General features: G+C 40.4%; 1 protein-coding gene across 2 annotated transcripts; it reads right to left on the minus strand.

Moving 5' to 3' along the window:
* Nucleotides 1-670: 670 nt before the first annotated feature.
* Nucleotides 671-20572, minus strand: ACP1 (acid phosphatase 1). Of its 2 annotated transcripts, none has more exons than XM_009569672.2 (6): nt 20421-20572; nt 11261-11334; nt 10890-11003; nt 4753-4814; nt 1802-1907; nt 671-937 (listed from the first exon to the last, which is right to left on the minus strand). In XM_009569672.2, the coding sequence occupies exons 1-6, from the start codon at nt 20461-20463 to the stop codon at nt 860-862; spliced, it is 477 nt and encodes a 158-aa protein (XP_009567967.2). In that variant the 5' UTR covers nt 20464-20572; the 3' UTR covers nt 671-859. The 2 variants fall into 2 exon arrangements, with proteins under 2 accessions (XP_009567967.2, XP_009567974.2); XM_009569679.2 differs by lacking the exon at nt 10890-11003 and adding an exon at nt 11059-11172 and having other exon boundaries at nt 20421-20568.
* Nucleotides 20573-20675: the final 103 nt, after the last annotated feature.

Here is a 20675-nt window from a genome sequence, read left to right on the forward strand (position 1 = left end):
GAGTATTTTAATACTGTGACATCCAGAACATACATTTCACATTTAAGGTTTCAAGTTGACCTGTTTTGTCCTCCAAGTAAATGGCACGTTATATGTACTTGGATCAGCGCGCTAGGAACTGACCACAAGACCAAAGGAAGACTAGCAGAGAAGTCCTGGTAACACCTATCCCTTTTCTGAACTGAGTTCATCTTAATTAATATAAAACAAATACTAGGACAAAAATTATTTCTTCTTTGAATAACTGAGCACTTAAACTGATACAAACCCCCATTTTCGCAGGATTCAGACGACACACACAGAGGTTTTGCTTGCTTAAGTTTGAAACAGTGCTAAAAGCGATGCCTGTCTGGGGGCAGGCAGCTATTTTAGTCTAGCAGGCTCAAAACAAAACTGCTTCAGTCCAAAGGCTGTCTACTGATACTAGGATGACACAACTAAGTTATCATACGTGAACTATTATCTCAGACTCCCACTGTAAGCTGATTTAAACTAACTCACCAAGCGCATGATGCCAAGAACTCCGTTTAGTTAGCACAGCGCATAAAGAAGCAAGACGTTACTTTTGCAGTGCTTGTGAGAAAGCACTGGAAGAGTTTACAGATAAATTTATTCTGAGTTACCGACTTCATTATTACATTGATGTGTGACACAATGGTTGACCATCTAATCCAACTAAAACTTTCCTACGTATTTTAATTAGATGACAGAAAATATAAAATATAAAGTTTAAAATTAAACTGAAAAAGTTTTGAACCTACTGAGACAAACTTTTAAAATTGAAATACATCAATCAAGTAAACTTTACATATTTCAAGAGAAGCTAATTATTTTCCTTTAGAAATAACGTGATGAACCATTAATGAGGCTTTTCCAAAAACGCTTTACAGCATCTAACACACTGCTCGTAAACAGTTTCAAAGTCCTTTTCACTCCCCTAGAAAAGAACAGAGGAAAAAAACCATAAGATTAGCTCCACTGGCTCAAAGAAAAAATGTTTGCAAACTAGCTTACGGCATCAGTAATGGGAAATAAAGGACATTAGGGAAGAATAAGAACAGTACAAATACTTGGTGATAGTTTTTGCATATTTTTCCCTAATTTGAACTACCAGCAGCTCAAGAATTTCCACAGCCAAACACTATGACCTTGTACTCAACAGTTCTGGATGAACTTTCCTTCACATATTTCTTCCAGTCACTTTCTGAGCCCTGAGAAGTCTTTTATTTTCTCTTTACATTCACAGTAACCTGTCACATTGAGTTTCAGTTTAATGAAGCACCGTGTGGAAAAAGAAATACATTTTTGGTTTGAACCAACTTCCCATTAATGCCATTTGATATTCTCTACTTCTTGGGTAATAAATAGCAATTCCTTATTCACCTTTTTTCATGGTATCAGGATCTTACAGAGCCCTACTGTGTCTTCATTCACTTCTCTTTCCTAAAGACAAAGTTGGTTGTTCTTGGCTGATACTATTCAATCTCTTTGACCATCTCTGTCCATACTTTTGTTCCTATCTTTCCTGATTACACTCTGCAAGGAGGCTGACCAACACGGTTTCACCCAATACTGAAAACATAAGTGCACTGCATTAAATTGAAATAATTGTTATAAGCATAAAGACGTTTTCCTTTCCTATCCAAATAATTTATATTGTTTTGTTAAATCATTTAAAAAACATGTTTACAGTTGGCTTTGTGTAACATCAGATTATATGTCAACTGTGCAATCTGGAAAGATTATATATTATACGTGCACAATCTTTAATCAAGCCACCCAAAGAATTTCTTACACATACATAGTATGGATCTTCAATGATAAGTTGTTTCTGTGGATCGTAACTTCCAAGTAGTTCAATTTTGGCCTTGCAGTCTTTAACCTGGTTGCTCTTCCTTTTCAGATCTCTGTAAAAGAGAAAACAAAATGTTCCCATGAATTTTTCTTCCAAATTTTTTTGGTATCAGCATGAGATGCTCATGGTTGTTTCTAAGAAACAAAGGAAGAGAATATGTGTCTGGACTCAATCAGTTCCGTGGACTCTTCATGCCGTTGCTTGTTTTTGTTTGTTTCTTGTTGCGTAGGTTTTTTTTTACTGGAGTATGGAGGACACATATACAAACTTAATTAAGAGCACAAACAAGCAGTCAGGCACTCGACCTGAGGCTTAACAGAATTTTGTAACAGTAACTTCATCACCTTCTTCCTCAAATCAATCATTAGTACTTTCAATATCCACCTTTAGCTTGTATTAAACAAAATTAATGAAAATCATCTATATATTTTTCCAGAAGTACGCAGTAAGCTTCTCCCATGTGTCCAAAACCAGTGTTTTAAATGAGTAAGCTGCAAGTTCTCTCCATACTGTCTCTACCTCATGTGAAGTCCTACTACACTCAAATAACAGAAAATGGTAAATTGGTAAGACCTCCATCCTCCCTTGGATATCCTATAACATTTCAACAGTTGTAACATCCCCTCTGTTCCATGCTGCCTCCCACTGACAAAACCTACTAGTTTTGCACTGGCATTTTCCCCATCTACTTACAAGTGGCTGGCTCTCCAGTATCCCAAATGCAATTAAAATGTACCTCTCATCATCTTCAGATTAAAAGCAGCTCAGTACTATGACTTTCATGGTGCTCAACAGTCAGAACACATTACATCCTTTTCATAGAATCATAGAATCACCAGGTTGGAAAGGACCCACTGGATCATCAAGTCCAACCATTCCTAACACTCCCTTAAACCATGTCCCTAAGCACTTCATCCACCCGTTCCTTAAACCCCTCCAGGGAAGGTGACTCAACCCCCTCCCTGGGCAGCCTCTGCCAGTGCCCAATAACTCTTTCCATGAAGAATTTTTTTCTGATACCCAGCCTGAACCTCCCCTGGCAGAGCTTCAGGTCATTCCCCCTTGTCCTGTCCTCAGTCGCTTGGGAGAAGAGGCCACCTCCCTCCTCTCCACAACTTCCTTTCAGGTAGTTGTAGAGAGTAATAAGGTCTCCCCTCAGCCTCCTCTTCTCCAGGCCACAATCTCCTTTCAGGTATTTTAATATTGCACATCTCCATACGAAATTATCATTTACTAGCATTAAAAAAGACAAACTCCCCTGCAAATACTTGCATTCATAAGCGTGATCAGTTTTAACAAGCTGAATTCTAATTAATGATTAATTCTCATTAAGAAATTATTTTCAGATAATTAAGAAACAGTAGTGAGACCACAATATTGTTTTCCCTTGAAGAAAAATCAGGACTTCTCTGTCAACTATGAGTTAACTTAAATTTACAAATTTCAGTAGCCTTTTCTCTATAAAACACTGTATAAACACTTCTTTGAAAGCTTATGGCATACAAATTTTCATACTAGGCAGATACTTCACCACATCTTTCTAAAACATTGTCTCAATGATCATAGAATCACCAGGTTGGAAGGGACCCACTGGATCATCGAGTCCAACCATATGCACTTAATATGCATCCAACGAAGATGCACTTAATCAGAACACGGCTAATAGTAAAAAACAAAATTTCCCCTAGGTAACAACTGTACTTATTTCAGAGCTCAGAATCACAGAATCACCAGGTTGAAAAGGACCCACTGGATCATCGAATCCAACCATTCCTAACACTCCCTAAACCATGTCCCTCAGCACTTCATCCACCCGTTCCTTAAACACCTCCAGGGAAGGCGACTCGACCCCCTCCCTGGGCAGCCTCTGCCAGTGCCCAATGACTCTTTCTGTGAAGAATTCTTTTCTGATATCCAACCTGAACCTCCTCTGGCGGAACTTCAGGCCAATCCCTCTTGTCCCGTCCCCTGTCACTTGGGAGAAGAGGCCAGCTCCCTCCTCTCTACAACTACCTAAAAGGAGGTTGTGGAGAGTAATAAGGTCTCCCCTCAGCCTCCTCTTCTCCAGGCTAAACAACCCCAGCTCTCTCAGCCGCTCCTCATAAGACTTGTTCTCCAGACCCTTCCCCAGCTTTGTTGCTCTTCTCTGGACACGCTCCAGAGCCTCAACATCCTTCTCGTGGTGAGGGGCCCAGAACTGAACACAGTATTCGAGGTGCGGTCTCACCAGTGCCGAGTACAGAGGGAGAATAACCTCCCTGGACCTGCTGGTGACCCCATTTCTGATACAAGCCAAGATGCCATTTGCCTTCTTGGCCCCCTGGGCACAGTGCTGGCTCATGTTCAGTCGGCTGTCAACCAGCACCCCCAGGTCCTTCTCTTCCGTGCAGCTCTCCAGCCACTCTTCCCCCAGTCTGTAGCACTGCAGAGGGTTGTTGTGCCCCAAGTGCAGGACCCGGCATTTGGTCTTGTTAAACCTCTTGTTAAAGCTCACTTTATTTCCTTTAAAAAAGAAAAACCACACCATATTTAATGCCTTCCAAATTTTCCTTGTCTATTAGATCCCACGCAATTAAAAAATCAGATCACTTAGATCAAGACAGTATGTACTCACTCTTACCTATACAGACATTACAGACTTACAGCACAAAGTATACTCAATTTCCATGTCCTTAATCTTTGAGTGGCATGTATCACACAAAGAAACTAATGAGTTCTAGCTCATTAAACTTATTAGAAGCGAAGAATCCATCTGTTAGGATATCATTCACACACACATAAATGCCTCAAAACAAAACAAGCTAAACAGTGAAATGTGACATCTGTCTTCAACGTGACTTTGGAGAACACCACTACAAGTAATCCAGATGAGCTTGTCCCATTTCTTCATACGTTACCTTAGATTGCTCTCGTCCATACAAAGTATATAATCAAAGGTCTGGAAATCATCTTTAGTAACCTAGAATTGAAAAGACATGCTTTAGCCTACAAATTCTGTTTGATTGATTAAAAAGGGGGGAATCGTGTTTGGGTTTTTTTTTTTCAAATGTTGGAGTTCTGATTTATTAAAAGAAACGCAGCTGGTAAGAATAAAACTGTGTATCTTCAATTTGAATGATAACTTAAGGCATTTCAGATATACTCTGCCATGACTATTTATCCATTTATGCAATTCACCCCTCCCCAGGTTAGCTATTTTACTATTTTTTTTTCAAGCATCTCTAGCATCAATTTAGTCATTACAAATGACACTTTTAATGCTTTCCAATAACTAAAACAAAAGAAGGTTTACAGACCTGGAAAACATGCAATAAAAACGTATAAAAATTACTTTCTTGTCAGGAAAAAAAAACATAGGTAATCTGGAACTAGTTGGCAATGCTTCCAATCTAGAAATTTGTCACTACACAAAAAAAGATACCAAGTGAAATTCAAAGCTGAAATAAAGATGGTGTGAGTTACAATCTCCTAAAAAGAAATGCATTTATAGTATTTTAGGCCATATACGTTCACAAAGTTGATGATATGATATAAATAAAATCTGGGATCTATTTACATCGTCCTAGAATCATACCATCTGTTCTTTTGTTTCCTGTAGCTTACTGACTCCTAAGCATGAATATTAACTAAATTCAGAGATCAGAGTTCTGAGTCAGGTAGGCCAACACTGGAGATAAACCACTACACTTTATCTGTATTGGAATAAGGATGCCTGCAGGTTTTTACCAATATAATTATATTTTTATTTACATGTAATCCTTAGCTTAAGGGCAAGATCCTCCCAGACCATGCCCATAATGCACAGTATAACACAGCTGAACCAGGTGAATGAGGATGAATACATGGAATATAATCCAGAATGAGTTCACATTAAGACTGCATTTCACGCACAGCCTGACATAGAATCATAAAATAGCTTGGGTTAGAAGCGACCTTAGAGATCATCTAATTCCAATCCCCCTGCCATGAGCAGGGACACCTCCCACTGGCTCAGGCTGCCCAAGGCCCATCCAACCTGGCCTGGAACACCTCCAGGGATGGGGCAGCCACAGCTTCCCTGGGCAACCTGGGCCAGGGCCTCACCACTCTCACAGTGAACAAATTCTTCCTTATGTCTAATCTAAGTCTGCTCCTCTCCAGTTTATACCCATTCTCCCTTGTCCTATCACTCCAAGCTTTTGTTAACAGTCCCTCTCCAGCTTTTCTGTAGCCCCTTCAGGTACTGGAAAGTCGCTATAAGTTCTCCTTGGAGCCTCCTCTTCTCCAGGCTGAAAACCACAACTCTCTCAGCCTGTTCTCGCAGAGAAGGTGCTCCAGCCCTCTGATCATCTTTATAGCCTCCTCTGGAGCCATTCCAACAGCTCCATCTCCTTCTTATGTTGAGGATTCCAGAACTGGACACAATACTCCAGATGAAGTCTCTTATACAGAGGGGCAGAATCCCCTCCCTCGCCCTGCTGGCCACACTGCTTTGGATGCAGCCCAAGATATGGTTGGCTTTCTGGGCTGCGAGCACACATTGCCGGCTCCTGTCGAGCTTCTCAAAGTACATGTAGTACCATAACCAAGAAAATAAGGAAGTTTGTTCCGTACAGATTTTGTCTGGCAGGCATCTCTGGGAAGGATGGGATAGGATAGTGAGTAAGCAAGTGAACAGGCAAAACACATTACTCCGTAAGTCAGAGTTTTGACTTATAGAAATTATTTACCTATTAAAACCAAAGTTTTAGATGACAAAAACCCGCTTTTTTTTTGTAACACACACCCCTTGGCCCCAGCAAACAGATACTGATTAATCTCTCATAACAGGAAGTAAGAAAACTATCACCAGAGTAAAGCCATAATGAAACATTCCACACAAAGAGAATTGAAAGAGTGAGGTAGGGGAGCATTTGAAAAGAAGGGTTAATGATGAAAACTAATGCAGATTTGTTTATTTTCACTGTAAAAATATTTGCTGTGTTCCTGCAGTGCCTTTGACCTATGAAAATATTTTTGCAGTGGAAATAGCTCTGTTTTCCTGGCAACTCCAAGCAGTACCTCTACAAGCTGCTTCTGATGGTGCTACGCAGCTGAACATAGGCCACAACGAAAATATGTGGGCAGAGATGTCTTCGTAGCCCAGACATATGTAAGAATAAAATAAACAACAGTGAAAATGAAAAACACACCTGCTACACTTCCCACACTCTCTGTATGCTTGACAACCTGACAGTTACTACCGTATGAACCAGCACTAACACAGTCAAAAAGGCAGCCCTAAAACCCAGCTAACTGGCTCATAGGTTGGAAAAGACCTTTGATGTCATCGAGTCCAGCCGTACATGTCCACTACTAAATCACATCCCTGAGCACTTCCTACACCCGTTTTTTAAATCCCTCCAGGGATGGGGACTCCACCACCTCCCTGGGCAGTGCCTGAGAACGCTTTCGGTGAAGAAATTTTTCCAGATGTCCACTCTGAACCTGTCCTGGAATAACCTGAGGCCATTCCCTCTCGTCCTATCACCTATCACTCGGGCAAAAAGACCAGCACCCACCTCTCTATAACCTCGTCTCAGGCAGTTGTAGACAGTGATAAGGTCTCCCCTCAGGCTCCTCTTCTCCAGACTGAACAACCCCAGGCCCCTCAGCTGCTCCTCATAACCCTTGTTCTCTAGACCCTTCACCAGCTCTGTTCCCCTTCTCTGGACGCGATCCAGCACATCAATGTCTTTCTTGTAGCGAGGAGCCCAGAACTGAACACAGTTGGTCTTAAGCCCCGCAATAACACCACGTACAAAACGCTTAACTGAGCAAACTCCAGTGACCTAAAGACATTCCTCAAAATCATGAAAACAAGTATTTTGGGGGAAGAAATTGACGACAGAAAAATGAAGTACATATTTGAGAAGAGTAGTGCTGAGCTCAAGTAGTCAACCTTGAACAGAACTACACAGACAACAATGCCTTTACATTAAATAAACCATTATTAAAAACTATCAATGGAGAAACACATCGTCATTATGTGTCATCCAATTTATTTAACGTTTCCCTTAATTTGTTTCCCTTTGTTTTGTTTACAAAGGGAAATCTTTTCTCTGTCTGAAACCCAAAGAGAGGCAGTAGTCCTGAAATTTATCCAGTTCTGAAACAGTGTTTAATACAACCTTCCTCTAATCTCAATTTCATATTTAAGGCAAATGAAGGCTATGAGTCATACAAAAATCAATTTTGGCCTCAGCATGAATAAAAGTGAAGCTGTTTAATACCTATCTGGTTGGTGCATGAAGAGCTTAGAGAATTTCAATGCAGGAATAAACACAGAGCAATGTATTATCAATTAAGTGCTAAGTCTTCCTTTTATATATAAATATATATATAAAGATATGTATATATACACACCTTTACTTTTACACTTCACTTTCACTTAAAAGTGACTTAAACAATCACTGTATATGATGGTGGGCTGTAATGAATTTAACATCGTCTCTTATATAAATAATTCCTGCAGCACTTATGTCAGTTTTGAATTAAAAAAAGATAGAAACCATGATTATCATAATTATGCACAAAATTACATGCAAGAAAGCCCCTTTCACTGGGTGGCTAATGGTTTTGCACAGGAGCAAAGAGGATAATTGCATGAGGTAGTCATCTTACGACAGTATTTCGGAGGCAAGAGAAGATAAATCCCTCCTCTCTCTTTCTGCAGCTTCTGTATTAAATCTTTCTTAATCTATTCTGAAACAAGTCACAGACAAAATCCTATCCTCGAGTTTGTCTCCAACAGTGAAACAAATGCACTTCCACTCGTGCTAACCCGATTATTCTGCAAAGTCCTGTTCTACACTGTTGAGTCCCTCTCTTTCCCTCTCGTAGTATGGTACCATGAGACCATCAAGTCCACAGTTTGGAGAATGAGCAGAGACCATCTGACACAAGCTTGGACAGAAATATTTGAGTCACACAGTTAAAATCAGTGCAAAATGAACAGATACCGGTCAGTTCAGGGATTTGAAAACTGCCTGTAGAAACTGTTTGCACTGGGATGTTTTAGACAAATTTTCATCCTGTTAGACTTCCACTTTATTGTCTCGTTCTTGTTAATTTTCTCTCCTTGTATGTGTAACATTTTAGGCACTCCTGCTTTAAAAATCTCCTCACTTGCCAGGATGCATAAGCAAGTGTCTTCATTGTCTTCATTAAAGTGTTTTCATTCCTCCTCTGCCAAGGGAGGATAAATGGATTTGTTTCAAGGCAGAGGATCTACTGGTTTTGGATGCTTTGCTTTAGTTTAACTGCTCACAAACCACTCTAGTAGTACCTAAAACCAGTTCTCACATTTCCAAGGCTTATCTTTTTAGAATACAAACACGTCACAGTACTGTGACTGAAACACCAACTGATTAATTTCAGCACCATTTAACTTGTATAATGATAAATAATGCTGTTTGTAAGCACTTATAAATAGTAAATCCAGAACTTGTAACCAGGACAAAAAAATGACAATGGACCTTTTCTCTTATTTATTCTAATAGTAAAGCAGTGAAAACTTGAAGTGAAGTTGTGCTCAGTCCTGTTTGTCTTATTATACAATGGAGATCAACATCAGGAGAGGTCAGCAGAGGGCAACTACTATTGAGGGAATTTATTTTACAAAGCTAAAGAACTAAACATGTAGTCTTTGAAAGTGAAAAAAGTAAATATGACCTCAGTAGGATCTAGTAAAACTCTAAAGTCAATGGAAATGGAAGATAATATAACGACTACTTGCTCTGTCAGTAAAAGAACTAGTGGCATAAATTCAAGCTAAGTAAAGGTCAAACCCTAAAGGAATATCTTATACCCAGAACACACTTAACTGGAGTGAACGATGTGCATTTATTTGAGCATCTGAATGATTTAAATAGATGTAGACACATTTAGAGCATAGAATCACAGAATTGCTTTGTTGGAAAAGACCTTTAACATCATCCAGTACAACCATACCTGTCCACTACTAAATCACATCCCTGAGCACCTCATCTGCCCATCTTTTAAACAGCTCCAGGAATGGAGACTCAACTACCTCCCTGGGCAGCCTCTGCCAGTGCCTGAGAACCCTTTTGATGAAGAAATTTTTTCTGATGTCCGATCTGACCACCCTCAAACAATTTGAGGCCATTTCCTCTTGTCCTATCACCTGTCACTTGGGAGAAGAAGCCAACTCTCACCTCGCTACAACCTCTTTTCAGGCAGTTGTAGAGAGTGATAAGGTCTCCCCTCAGCCTCCTCTTCTCCAGGCTAAACAACCCCAGGTCCCTTGGCCACTCCTCATAACCCTTGTTCTCTAGACCCTTCACCAGCTTTGTTGCCCTTCTCTGGATACATTCCAGCACCTCCATATCCTTCTTGTAGTGAGAGGTCCAAAACTTATTTCCAATCTCTCTGGAAAGTAGTATGGAAATACATGTTCTCTTGTTATTGAAAACTGAGATGAGTTTTGACAAAACTTAGAGGACGTCACTACGTGACAAACCTGTCTTTGACTTAAGAATGCTTCAAGGATTACCACCAACTCTGCTAGTGATCTTGGGTTCGAGTGCCTGTGTTCTTAGCAGTCTAAACTCTTTCAAAAGATTTTGACACAAGAATAGAAGCTTTTGGTGATGGGTGAACAGGTATTCTATTTCTCTTCGGACCCACTAAATAAAAATACAATTCTTGCTGAAAGGAGCACCACAAATTACTAGAATAAATCATTGGTTTTTAAAGTATTAAAAAAATATTTCAGAAAAACACCCTAAATACTAAATAGCTGAAGGCAGGATTTCTCTACGAAGCAGAAACTGCTCCAATGCTTCCTAGCAGACTTCCAATGAAGCATATTATTAAGAAACTCACTAACCTCAACTGGAAGAGTTAGGTCACTTTGGAGCCCTCTGAAAAACTGCACATAGTATTTACTGCTTGATGCTTAACCATGCATTGGCCAAATGAATTCTGTGATCGTAATGGTTAGGGCTAAACAAAGCATGGGTATGAATAAGGAAGAAAATATACTCTCTTCTACCTGCCGTGCTTTATGTGCTGTCTCAATGCCATGATCTCTTAGACAGCTTAAAGCCCTTGGATCTGGGGAGCGCCCCACGTTCCAGTCTGAAACAGCAGCGCTGTCTGTCATCCACTGTAACAACAAAACAAATACATACAGAGATTTAAAGGAAATTGAAGTACAGTACCTGCCTGGCAATATGATTCATGGTAATGCCATGCTTCTTCATGCAATTCTGTCCTCGATAGTCAGGAGGGCTTCCTATTTCATAGGTAGATGTCGCTGCACTGTCTATCCTCCACTACAGAAAAACAAATTTACATTTTTATGTTTCCTAACTGGCTATGAGACAGTTATTTCTTAGGCAGGAAGAAAAATAAACAGCTTACCTTATTTTCAAGTTTTTCATCAGTTACTAGTTTTCTAAAAACAGCTTCAGCTATTGGAGAGCGACAAATGTTTCCTGTGGAAACAGGAGATGAGAGTGAAATTTCTGATGATTAAAACTAAAACCCAATAATTGTGTGGATTTGTCAGCACAGATCAGATTAAAGATTTTATTTCCTTAAGTAGAATGCATATTGCTTGTGTTATTACAGCACAAGAAATTCTGCAATGGTGGAAACCCAGAACCATGCACCTGGGTCGAGAAGCCACCCCCATATCAATATAGGCTGAGGGATGAAGGGATTCAGGGCACCCTTGATGAGAAGAATTTGGGAATACCAGTGGGTGAAAATCATATAATGGTTTGGGTGGGAAGGAGCCTTTAAAAATCATCTAGTTCCAACTTCCATGCCATGAGGAGGGATACCTTTGAAGTTGTTCAAAGCCTCATCCAACCTGGCCTTGAACACCTCCAGGGAGGGGGCATCCACAGATTCCCTGGGCAACCTGGGCCAGGGCCTCACTACCCCAATAGTAAAAAATTTCTTCCTAATATCTAGGAGAAAACATGCATGCAAAAATACATATTCTGTGAAAATGAATGAAATGTCTGAACAATAAAAAGTAGATTCGACTATCACTTTGTCTACCTTTTCATCCTTTAGAAATTGAGTAACTAGATGGACATTTATAATATTTGATGTGTCACTCAGATGTACAATAAATTATACAAATAACTCTTTGCTTTCCATCAAAGATACTTTGTCCGTGTCTGACTTTTGCGCAGATGTGATACGTTAGACTTATTTCTATACCTTTAAATAAATCGTGCTTCTACTACTGATTAAATTCTTTCTAAATCCTAACAGTAAAAGAAAAATGAAATGTCCATGAACAGAGCTAATTTTCTGGCACATCAGGCATTTAGTCTTGTTTTCAAGCCTTTATTTTCAGACGAAATATTAAAGTAGACACTTCACTGCTAAAGAGAAAGAAGCTGCTATGACCTAGGCAGTTAATAACTTTGCCAACTATAAAAAAATAGAACTACTGAAGTAATACAAACTTGTCAAAGTTTTAGAGGACATCAGATGCCTTAAATGGGCAAAAGGAACTGGCAAACCAACGAGAAACTGATCTCGCTCAACATTAAGTGAATTCTGATGGCAGTAGATCTTCTTCCAGGAGAAAGCTTACCATTTCCTTAGTTTGAACAGTTTTTTTCCTAGCAAAGAAACTAAGTCGGTCTTGGAAGGAAAAGAAAGCAGGGAAAAGTGGGTTTTATTTATGAAGTGATTGCAAAACTGGGTTAATACTTACTAATTACAAAAATGTTGAAGAATACGGTGACAAATTAAATCTCACTTCTTTAGTTGAGTTAAGCCTTAAACAAAGGGAATGTGGTAACATACAGCATAAGACAGAAAAGAACCTTCACAATTAATGAGCCCAATTCTTTGACAGTGCAGGCTTACAGGGCATCACTTCTCTTACCAACACATGAACTGCTCTTATAAAAAGCATCATTTATTTTAACAGGCTATTCCAGAAACTAATTTCCTGTGGTAGCCAGAAACCTTCCAATTCCCACTTAATATTTATTCTTGGAAGTCTATGCTCATCTGATCTTGCTTAACATCACTCTTTAGCTTAAAAACCTTTCTTTCCTTCACCAGACACAGAACCCTTGTCAAGCATGGCCGTGCTAAACTAAACAAACCAAGCTCTCAGTTTCCTCATGAAATTACCTGACCCTTATCTAATCGCTCCAGTTAAGCCAACTCTGCACTTGGTCTAATTTGAATTTATTTTTCTTGAGTACTGACAAATAAAACCACAGACTAAAACACAGGGAAAATTTTCAGTTATTTGTTTTATAAAAGAAAAAAAAGAAAAGTCCAATATATTTACTTATCTCTTTTTAAATTAACCTAAGATAACTTCTACAATCACATTTGACTCCTTCACAAGTATCAAATTAGTGATCATAACCCCCTACTTCTAGTATGTCCACTCCTTCTCTTTCTCTGTTGCTTCAAACAGGTGACCTTTAAGTCTTCTTTCTCAACTACTAAATTCTGTTTCCATTACACCAGCTGTTGAGTCCACCCACTTCTTCCGTACAATGTTTTTCCTTTGTATGAATGATCCCACGCTACTGTGCATGAACAGTAAGTTTTATTACTACACTCTAAATTTCAGCAATACACACTGATTAATACTATTGGTCCAACTAACTCATTAACTGGTGCCCAGAACTTCAAAATGGTACTTCTGAAATAAATCCATCATAGATTTTTCTATTTGTTTAACCTTCTGCTTTGCCTGGATTGAATGACTTGTTCCAAACCTTGACTCTTCTACAACCTGCTCACTACTTAAAATAAGCACCACAAATACTTTCTTGGATGATATCCCACCAAATATCATCATGAATGGCACAACGATCACTGACTGATTAAATATACTAACTAGCAAGAACTAGAAACTGTGCTTATATTCTTTGTGGAATGAACACATAACCTAGTTTGTGACTTAAGAATTAACGTCTCCTACGATGGCACTGTCCAGATGTTACCGGAGGTATTAACGCTATCACAGAACTGCAACAACCATTTAAATCTATTCTTGGGAACTATGGACAGCATCTTAGAACTGACTTAACAAAAGCTCTTTTCTCTGCGTACTCTGCAGTAGTATTAACATCCTAACCAATTCTGTTTTCCCATGCTACTCCTTGCGACTGTTTTGCTCATCTCATCAATGTAAAGCCCTATCTCACCTCACTGCCCTATGCACATTTCAATACTTGTTATCCAGTCACCATCCCTTTCCTACTATAATTTCTATCGCTTTCATACCTGGTTTTATACCTCATATCTGTCTTTCAAGGCTTTGCTGAGGTTCCTCATAGATGCACAGTATTTCCCAAGTTATGGACTGACAGCCATATTTGAGGAATGAAGGGGAAAATCTTCCGAAGAGATTCACAGGGAGATCACCTTCCTCCTTGGACTTCAACTATATTTTTCTTCAATGTTATCTACACCTTATCTTTCCTCCCTACCCGCTTCTGATGTTCTTTTCTCCTTTGTTGTGTTTCTGACTGACTGGTTGTGCTCTCTTTAAGCAGAAAATAATAGGATTAAAATTTGCTGAATCGCCATCTTCTCCTTTCATTTTTAAAATTTCAAGCTCTTTAAGTTGAAGTGACATTTTCAACCACAGAAAAACAGGACTCAAGGCACTCCAACAGAGCCTGCCCACTGAAGTAAACCCTTCAAACATTTCCAAATATGATAATTCAAGGATAAGAGACTCACATTTCAATCACAGAATGAGTACTGGAGCCATTTGTTGATCCCTCTTATAGAGTTGTGCTTTCCCATTTTCTAGGAACAAAGACTCCACTGAGTCTAAGCCAATGCTTAATTTTTTGAGTTCTTACTCCAGCTCTGCATTAATCTTTGACCCACTCCAATACAGAAATGGAAGCATTGCTTCTACTGAGAGGAAAGACAACTTGAATCCATCTCATGCTCAGGTCCATAGCTCATCTTTAGGTACTGTTGATCTGATCATCTATTCTCTCAATCATTCTTGTATCTTCATTGTTCCTTATTCAGCTCTCTAACTCTTCCAGTCCTTCCCCAAATGCAAACAGATGCTTTCCTCTTCTTCCTCTGTTTTTCTGCCTGTTGTTTGCAACAAAAAAAGTTTTACTGGCTTTCAACCTCTCACATTTAGAAACCCGTTTTTAACTCTACTTATCTTTCCACACATGGTCAGTTCACCTGAGCAACTACAGTCCTGCTTCCCGGGACCATTTGCATCACCCACTCTTTCATAAGCAAGTGTTTAAAACTTACTACTCGCTGTATTCCATTCTGTACTCAAATTCTTGTCTGAACTTTATCACTATTCCTGATTCTTTCCAGTTAAGTCTATCTTGTCACAGTCAGAATTCAATTAGGCTTGTAAGGAACCATTCAAGGCTCTGATTTTACTCCAGATTCTCTGGCCGTTCTGTTCACCGTCAATTTAATTGCATACCTGTACTCTTTATCTGAAACACCTAACTATATAGGTACCCAAATGACATCATCTAACTTCCATACATGCTCCCACTGCCAAGGTACAGTGGGAGTTTTCTCTGAAGTTGAATATTAGCACAAGTCTGTGTGTGTGTGCATATATATCTAGGCAGAACTCAATTTTGGCACCAGATGTCAAGGTTTAGTCAGTGTAATCAAAGCCAATAGCTTGCCAGGATTTAGGTAATCAAAGCATCAGCTAATTAGCTGAATGGTCACTTTAACAATCTTTCTCTATAGCAAGATTAATTATACTGAGTTACCAACTACCTCAGCATTATGCTTTTCTCAGCAATCTAAAGGTATAGAAGTTTTTAACACACTTGCAACAATCAGACTCTTGACATTCTTTTAAGCTTACATCTTATTTCCAAATTCTACAATTGCTTTTTACAACCCTGCTTTCAACTCTCTAGCAGTTACACATTGATTGAAACACAGATTAAATAAGGCATTTTATTCTTACAGCTACCATACCAGGTATTTTTCTTACATTTATCTAACATTCTCCTCTTCATCCAAAAAACGGCATTACCGCTTTTCGTCGGCTTGCTGAGAACCCTCATTGCAGCAGCTGTTTTCCATGGCTTCTTCAATGTTTTATCCAACCTGTTGCTTTCCCATTCCTCGGCTATAAATGGCACTTTGTCCCAGAGAACCTCGCATTTGGCTACATTTAAACACATATAACGGATTGTGACAATTGAACGAGGAAACTCAAATTTCTCTGTAACCGTACCCCAATTTCCTCATACCAAATAAATTAATTGTCGTTTTAGAAGTGATTTTATGCGTTCTCAGTCTCCGATGGCAATATTCATACTCAGTGGTTCACAACAATTTTCTGAGGACCCAGCCAAAGCCACTTAGCTCACCGTTCACCTGTGTTACAACTGCTCCTCCACACACGGAGGAGATCAGGAAGGCAGTGCCTGGTCCAACATGCCCATGCAGCTCGTTATGCTATGACAAGTCATTAGAGAGAAAGAGACTGACTTATGTAACACAGCATCATATTAAGGTCATTTCTGGAGCTCAACCATTAATTAGATGAGCTATCTAAGTGTAAAAAGAGCAAACTGTATTTTAGTTCACCTCCAGCTTTAATTATTTCTTTGCCTTAAATGAAAAAGGATTCTTTCCCAGTGCCTTTTCATATACTGTAATTATACAAGTAGATGGGTGCTTCACCTATTTCTCAGTGATGAGAAACGCTTATCATTAATGTAGTTATTCACATTAACTAGATTGTTATTTTGTTGTGTAATGAATATCTGCTTATTTCATCACCAACAAAGAACACAGTCAATAGATTTTCAGTAATAGGTTTCTTTCCAAATAAAGTAGAAGGAAAATGTGATTTTTCACTTCAGCTTCTACTTTCAGGAATCAGTTCTCTCCGAATGTGGCGAACTTCTGAATTAATGTACTTTATTCACCAGCACAGAATACTACAGATAAATGCAGTTCTAGAAATCTGTTTAGTGCTCTTTTCAGCAATAACCACAGGTAGTATTTCTGATAAAATTCAGGAGGCAAAACTCTACTAAGGCACAATTTCACTCTTCAAGTCTAACAAAAAAATTATTAAGCAAACTTAAAGTAGAAACAAGTCATCTTCAAAACTTCAACTGAAAAGAGTATATATTTGACTGGGAAAAAAAGAAGTGCTTGTCATGTCAATTAGATTTTATGTCACACACCACATACTCTTACAGTGATTTTTTTTAACCATGTAACACAGATGAAATTTAAATGGTATTTTCAACACTCGTTTTAAAAAAATCCATTCCATTAACATCAGTCCTGACTCATTCATGCTTTCCTCGAGCTTAATGTCAGTAATTCTACTCAAAACCTGAATTATTATTTTGTCTTCCACAAGCAACAGTTCCTAAGAAACTCAACTGGATCAGGAACTTGTTACTGTGCAAATCACCACTTACACATCCTTAGATACACATGAATTGTTCCATAAAGATTAATACCGCCTTTAGAACTTAGTGTCTGGAAGGAAGGATGCATATTAATTACAAAAATGTTTGACTGACTGTGTCACTGGTTTTCACTAACACAGCAACTGATAATCCCTTCCTAAAGGATGCTTTCCCTAAATTATTACTAGGAGCTGATTTTACTCTAAGGCAAACTCCAAGACTTATTTCACGAAATTAAACTCTTGTTTTGTGATTCAATTAATTCTCCTACTACAACAGAAAAGCAGATAATGGGGAAAAAAAACATATTAACCAATGGTTTTGCAACAAAAGTGGCAAAATGCCAAGGATTTACAAGGATCAACTCTCAGTACATAGGTAAGATTATAAGGGCTAGGAAGCAGATAATGTTAAACATCCTCCTACACGAGAACAAAGAGCCGTCTAGCTCGTTATACCCAAAAGGGAGCAGAAGCAGATGTTTAGAGAAAGCACACACGAAATGGGGCACGACCCTGTAATCCATGCAGTCAGGTTAGCAATTTGTTGATTGTGAAGATGTAGAAGATCATCTTGCTTGTCACTAATCAATTGTCTTAAGCTTCAGGAAAGATCCCAACCCCTTCTGATCCCATTTACACTCTTGGTTTAGATGACTTCCCAGGACAGGAGATTCACAAATTAAGACACAGAATAAATTAAAAGAAGAAAAAAAGCTTCCTAGTCCTTCATTCAGGAAGTCCTTCAAAAGAGTCTTACTCTTTTCACTTCTCTATGTGATGGCCATAATTTCATAGATCAAAATTGCCATTACCTCCACCACGCCCTTTTTCTTATCACAAAATTACAGAATGGGTTGGGTTGGAAGGGACCATAAAGATCACACAATTCAACCCCCCTACAGTGAGCAGGGACATCTTCAACCAGATCAGGTTGCTCAGAGCCCCATCCAACCTGACCTTGAATGTTTCCAGCGATGGGGCACCTACCACCTCTCTGGGCAACCTGTGCCAGTGTCTAACCACCCCTCGGCTTAAAAAAATTCCTCCTAGTATCTAGTCTAAACCTCTCCTCTTTTAGTTTAAGACCATTACCCCTTCTCCTATTCCTACAGGCCCTCCTAAAAAGTTTTTCTCCATCTTCCTTATAAGTCCCCTTTATGCACTGAAAGACCGCAGAAGGTCTCCTCGAAGTCTTCTCTTCTCCAAGCTGAACAACCCCAGCTCTTTCAGCCTCTCTTCACAGAGGAGGTGTTCCAGGCCTCCGATCATTTTTGTGGCCCTCTTCTGGACTTGTTTCTTGCTTAAAGCCCTAATGTACTTTCCCTCTTCTTACAGCGACTGTTCCATGAGCTCTAGTCTTTCCCGTCACCGTTGTCTCTTCCTCTTAAGACACCAGGTGGCCACGGCAGGGGAACAGACCCCTCCGGCGGGTTCTCCTCCCTCCCCACTGTCTCAGCAGCTCAGCATCCTTCCAGACCACTATTCCCAGCCACTGTTCAGGGATGTTCTCAGCAGCAGGAATTCACTCAGAGATCACAGTGCTTTACATGCATTTAGGTACCGCTCTTCCCCAGACATAACCCATCAAAACTGGATTGCATGTGTTATTCCCTACTGACTACTCCATCCTATCACAGAGTAAAAAGGGAAGGTGACAAATGCTTCTTTCTGCCCATTGATACCGAAAATATTGGAAAGTAAACTCTCTAAGACTCATTTTTGAGCTTTAGAAAGCAAGCATCTTTTATCAGGCCTGGGTAACACAAGGCAGTGATCTCGTGTGCAGCGAGACAAGCACTGGGACAGAATATATGAGAGGCTGAGAGAGTTGGGGTGGTTCAGCCTGGAGAAGAGAAGGCTCCGAGGAGACCTTAGAGCGACCTTCCAGTACCTGAAGGGACTACAGGAAAGCTGTTGAGGGGCTAGTCATAAAGGCTTGTGGGGATAGGACGAGGGGCAATGGGGATAAACTGGAGAGGGGCAGATTTAGACTGGACATATGGAAGCATTTCTTCATAAGGAGGGTGCTGAGACACCCGCACAGGTTGCCCAGGGAAGCTGTGGCTGCCCCATCCCTGGAGGTGTTCAAGGCCAGGTTGGATGGCCCTTGGGCAGCCTGAGCCAGTGGGATGTCCCTGCCCATGGCAGGGGGGTGGAACTGGATGATGTTTAAGGTCCCTTCCAACCCAAACTATTCTATGATATTTCCCACTTACAGGCATGTGCATATGTTTTCCTAGAAATCTATGCATATTCTAGTACCAATTTTAAAGTTGTTATGAGCTTCACAACAGTCAAATCTCTTGCTGATTTGGAGCTGGCTCCAGCTCTGTCTGACCCTGCATTTGAGATGGGGAAACACTGCAAACAGAGGTGATGAGAGAAGACACACCTGTTCAGCACAGATCACACTGAACACAAGATGTTCTCATCTCCAAAAGGATGAAGAGTGATACAGTGGCTGGAAAAACACTATTTGAAAAAAAAATATGCTATAAACCCCCGTGCTCGCAGAGGGACATTCTGTCTAACTTTCAAAAAATAGAATTACTTGGATGAAAACTTAACTGTGCTTTAGCTTAAAGCCAAATATTCCACTTTTTGTAACGGTGACTATTTTTTAATCCATGTCAGCAGCCCCTGGCCAAGCTCTGGGGTGGCAGGAACAGACGGTTTCTTGTAGCTGTTCCCTCTTTTTTAGAAATTTAAGAAAAAGACGATGTTTCTGTGCAGGGGTGGCATGAAACTCTTCCCAAATTGTAAGTTTTAGTGGGTTTTACCTAACTGTAAAGGTACGAGATGGTTGTGGGAGCACATGCTGCAGGTTCCATGTCTGTGCAGTTGTTGCAGAAGATAAGGGCCACCCCCCCACAACCCTTGCCTATCTCCTCCACCAAGGGGCACGGAGTGGGCGTGGCCAGAGGACCCAAGGGGCGTGGCCAAGCGCGGGGGCGAAGTCAAGGGGCGCACAGTGGGCGGAGCCAAGGGGGCCCAGGGGGCGGCGATGGCGGGGGGGGTAGTTGCAGGGCTCGGGGTCCCCTCCGTCTCCCCGCTCACCGCCCGAGCTGCGCCGGGAGGCGGCCGTGAGGAGGGAAGAGGGAACCGCGCCTCCCGACTCGCCCCACTCACCCAGGCACACGAAGAGCACGGACTTCACCTCCCCCGCCGCCATCTTAGCTGCGTCCCGCGCAGGGGGCCTTGCCGGATGTCGCGCTGACCCGCGTCGCGCTTTACGGCACGGGCCGGTAGAGCTGACTTCGCTTTTTGCCTGATTCGAATGAGTAAAATAAAAGGCTAAGCGCGAACTTGGAAGTGTTGTGTCCAGTTCTGGAATCCCCGACACCAGAAGGAGATGGAAGTGCTGGAGCGAGTCCAGTGGAGGCC

Source organism: Cuculus canorus, chromosome 3, assembly GCF_017976375.1.
Source record: "Cuculus canorus isolate bCucCan1 chromosome 3, bCucCan1.pri, whole genome shotgun sequence".
Taxonomy (NCBI): domain Eukaryota; kingdom Metazoa; phylum Chordata; class Aves; order Cuculiformes; family Cuculidae; genus Cuculus; species Cuculus canorus.